Source organism: Mercenaria mercenaria, unplaced genomic scaffold (assembly GCF_021730395.1).
Source record: "Mercenaria mercenaria strain notata unplaced genomic scaffold, MADL_Memer_1 contig_1621, whole genome shotgun sequence".
In the NCBI taxonomy this organism is placed as follows: Eukaryota; Metazoa; Mollusca; class Bivalvia; order Venerida; family Veneridae; genus Mercenaria; species Mercenaria mercenaria.
In genome coordinates this window covers 14,931-19,253 of record NW_026459612.1, presented here as the reverse complement: position 1 = coordinate 19,253, position 4,323 = coordinate 14,931, and the positions used below count along the sequence as shown (strand labels likewise).

General features: G+C 35.0%; 1 protein-coding gene across 1 annotated transcript; it reads right to left on the bottom strand.

The window, feature by feature from the left end:
• Positions 1-773: 773 nt before the first annotated feature.
• Positions 774-4,085, bottom strand: LOC128551747 (uncharacterized). The gene has a single exon (XM_053532662.1). The coding sequence runs from the start codon at positions 3,342-3,344 to the stop codon at positions 1,641-1,643; it is 1,704 nt and encodes a 567-aa protein (XP_053388637.1). The 5' UTR covers positions 3,345-4,085; the 3' UTR covers positions 774-1,640.
• Positions 4,086-4,323: the final 238 nt, after the last annotated feature.

Here is a 4,323-nt window from a genome sequence, read left to right as displayed (position 1 = left end):
TGCTAAAGTAAAAATTGAGAGAAAAAATAATGTTCATTTTTACCATGTAATAAAACACTGGAATGGCTTACCGGTCAATAGTCGATATTATTTGCCCCGAGTCCTTTGCACATCGGGTAATAGTTTTGACTATTAGCCAGCAAGTTATTCATTAAGTATATACTCTTATAGGATCAAGTATCTGTGAGACTTACGGCTCCCAGTCAATATCTGAAGAATCCTTGAGCTGAGGACTACAGATTGGGCATATGACAGTAAAAATTTACACTATGGTTATCGCCTGTAATCATTTGATGTCCCGTGCTTCTTTTGCAAAATGACAAGGCCACCTGCACTCGGTTTAAACAAAAACTTGATAACATTTTCCACTGAACGATCATTACGAGGGAAAGTATTAAAAGGAGATGATGTCTAAAACATATGCTTTTACTCAATACAAATTAAGTTACCACAAACTTCTATCTTGGCAACATTTTCATCTCTTATATTTTTACCTGCTAGTGCAACGTAGATTTCAGGCAGAATTAAGATATTACCGAAAACGATATAACTTAACAGAAAAACAGTAACTGAACTGATGTTAAACTAGTATTTCACGAAAGACTAAACCGATAAAACAAGTTTTGATGAAGTAATTATATGTCAGAGACCTTCCATAAATATTCCAGGATACCATATTACCTGGACGGAAAGAACTATTTCACGGAATAAAAACAAAAGGTAACAGTGAAACATGTACTGGTATTTTAGGGGAAAACAGCTCAAAGAAAATATGACATTTTGTTTTTTAATCTTCTGCAAATGTAATTATATGTATACATGTAATATAAATTACAATTAGACACATCAAAATCAGACTGACATCAAAAACAAATGGTTGGGACATAAGTTTTACCAACAATATTGAAAGTTTAGTAACCTAATACTTCTAAGTTGGTATTTTGGATTTAATTTATATCGATGTTAAATCACTGTTAAATGACTGAAAGAATTTGTACAAATACTGCAGTAGTTGAATGTATTGAAAAAATAGAATGATAACCAAACTTTACAAACAACAAAGAAAGTTTTTTTATATATTCATAATACTTGTTACTCAAGATAAAAAATATTGACCGTATGCATGTTTGCATTTTGTTCAAATATAGGTTAACACCAGTTCTTGTGTTTCTACGAAAGAAACTTTGAAGAGATGAACGAATCTGAAACTTGATTTAATTATTTGTTATTTTTCAACAACATGCAGATAACTATGTTTGTAATGTATAAAACTTAAGAGAACTATATACAAAAAAACTAGTCCATTCCTACCCCACCCCCTCATACTCTCATCTCCGCCCCCTCGAAAAAATAATAGATTTTTGTTACTTCATTTACACTTGTTATAATTATTGCAAGAATTTCAAAACGATACAGTATTGTAACTAAAATAAATGATATGTTAAATAGCTATTACTATATATAAAAGCCCTACATATAAAGCTCAGAAATGTAGATGCAGAAAATCGAACAAACATACAGAAATGTGAGGCTTCATTTACATGTTTTAAAGAGCAAAAGTTATCTGTCTTGGAAATAAAATTAGGTCATCTTTCATGCCATTTAATATTGTTGTCTGGAACTGTACGTGAAACAAAATGTCATTGCAAACTGAACACTTTCAGCTGATTCTGACAACCAATATAGACTTCTTGTAGATCATGATTGTAACATATGCACCGTGTGCCTGTCAGACCATCAATTGATGTTTGACCTTGCTTCAGGTCTCCCGAGATACGATGTATGTTGCCAGTTTTCCTGCAGCAAACCAGCAATGAGCCATCTTCTAACATCAGCATTCCAACTGGTCCCCGAAGATCCTTATTCTTGTATACGGCAGATATTTCATCTTGTAAAGTTATGCTGACTACATTATCTGTCAAAAAGTTACTTATATAGATAAGCCTAGAATCTTCATTGAACACAATATAGTTAGAGCTGTCAAATACCTTATCATTGAGGGAAATTGTGTTCTGGACATTTCCTTGTATGTCTAAAATACGTACACAGTTAGGATCCCCCCAGCAAACCACATAGAGACGATCTTCGTGATACGTTATACCTCTACATGTTCCTTCAACTGGAAACTTACGTATCATTGACAATTTACCAGCTGTCGACATTATATAGATCTCTTCATTCTCTGGCATTGTCAAAGCAATCTGATCTTGAGGCAGTACGGTAATGTCCCGCGGTCCAGAGTCAAGGGACTTTTCTTCTATCACGACTTTACTTTTCCTGTCCACAACTTTCAGTTTAGAGTTATCCTCATCAGCCAGCACAATTTTGTGAGAGGACAAGACTGCACATCCTGTAATATCACATTTCTTCTTATCTGATCTCGTTTGTACATTTATATCATCCTTACAAGTTAATTTGTCAACTGTTTTCTTCCTTTTTGGAGTAACCAGACTGGTGGGGTCACTCAGCTTCCCAAATATTTCCTGTTTTGATATCGCATTCTCTAGATTTTTGCTGCGTTCAAATCTATATTGTGTGTATGTCTGAGCCAAGGATTCTTCTGCTTTTTGAACTTCATCTGACTTTAATTTCGACTGAGCTTGTTTAATGTTGATGTAAAGCTGTCCGTGCTGTTGAGAAGCTTTGCTGTCTTGTAGATTGGACTTAAGTTTGCTGATATCTGTAGAAATGTTGGAACATAATTTGATGACTTCCTGGACTTTTTGTTTGTCTGCTGTCTTCTTCTTGTCAATATCTGCTTGAATTTTCCTTTGCAGTTGATCTAAATAGTCATTTATTTCTTTCCGAAATTTGACAATTTCTTGTAATGCTTTGTCATGACAAGTACTTATCTCCTTGTCTTCGACATTTGCCCTTTTCGCTACCTCATCAAGCTCTTTTATTTTCTGTTCAAGTTTCCTCATCGTCTCCCTGTATTCTTCAGTGTTTCCAATACCTGCACATTTGTCAGGTATAAAATTAATTTGACATGCTCTATGGTTCAGAGTAATACAATCTGTACAGCCAAGTGAATCGTGCTGAGTACAGAAAAATTCGATCGTTTTATTTTCATGGAGAGTACACTTTTCAATACACACCGCTGAATCCTTCCTTTGGATGGTGTGTTTGCCCATGCTCCCTTTGTCAAGCAGTTGATGATGTTTCGTGGCTTTGATCCGTTGATGATAAGCATAGCAATTCTTACACAGGTATTCTTGACAGTCCACACAAAATCCATGAGCTTCTATTTCCTGTCCAATCGCCAAACACGGTTCACATTCCTCAGCGGAACCTTTAGACACTGAACTACGAAAATCGGATGACTTACGTCCTGACACTGCCATTTTGAAACTTGACGTGTTATCTTTTTTCAAATTTGTTTGTTTAGGCAATCAGTTTATATGATATGATTATCCAACTGTCTTAATTTTAGAATTATAAAATCCAGTAAATAATCTGATGATGCTAATGTTACTGCCCTGACCGAAATGTTAAAGATTTAAATTTTTCTAAATCTATTTTCTGAATGATAAATTAACAAAAAAAAACCTGTCAAATCTTATGTCATTAATTTACTTCCTTTTCCTAAAACTACACCGTACTTATTATTAATCTAATCTGTATTGGACTCTGCCCGTCTGTCCATGTATGCAAGGGATACTCTCAATGGTTTCTACATCTTTGTGTCAAATTACTTCCCATTATTTATGTTCTTATTTTCATGCCCGCTGTTTTGGAGACCCGTGTGTGATATATTATTTGAAATGACCGTCTATATGTCCCTCTGTTACTCCATGAATCAGGGCGGAGCCATGATTTTGAGTAGGGGGCTTGACGTTTTGAGACGTCTAAAGTTTAACACTAAATAAAGACATGTGACCGAAGCGAAGTTTTAGCTCTAATTTCCATAGATACAAATGTATATTCATCCCTTTGAATAACGATTATCTTATGTGAGCCGAATATTTTGCATGTTGCATGAATATCACCTGAGATAGTTGTAATGTAATTTTGATTTTATAACTCCATTTGCAAAAAAAGAATAATATTTTATGTTTTTCAAGCTTTCAGTTTCCATAGGATTACCGCTATTTTTGTATTAGTGTTGTATCGAGTGATACCAGAAGTATTATGCTATCAATGTTCACCGTAATGGTTGTAAAGGACCATCTGCAGGTGAAACGCACAGAAAATTTCCAATATGCATAGAAATATAATAAGGTAGAAAATGTATGCTTGGGAGACTTGTCCACACCCCGCACCCCCCCCCCCCCCCCCACCCTTAATTGACACACACATACACACACACACACACACGCACAC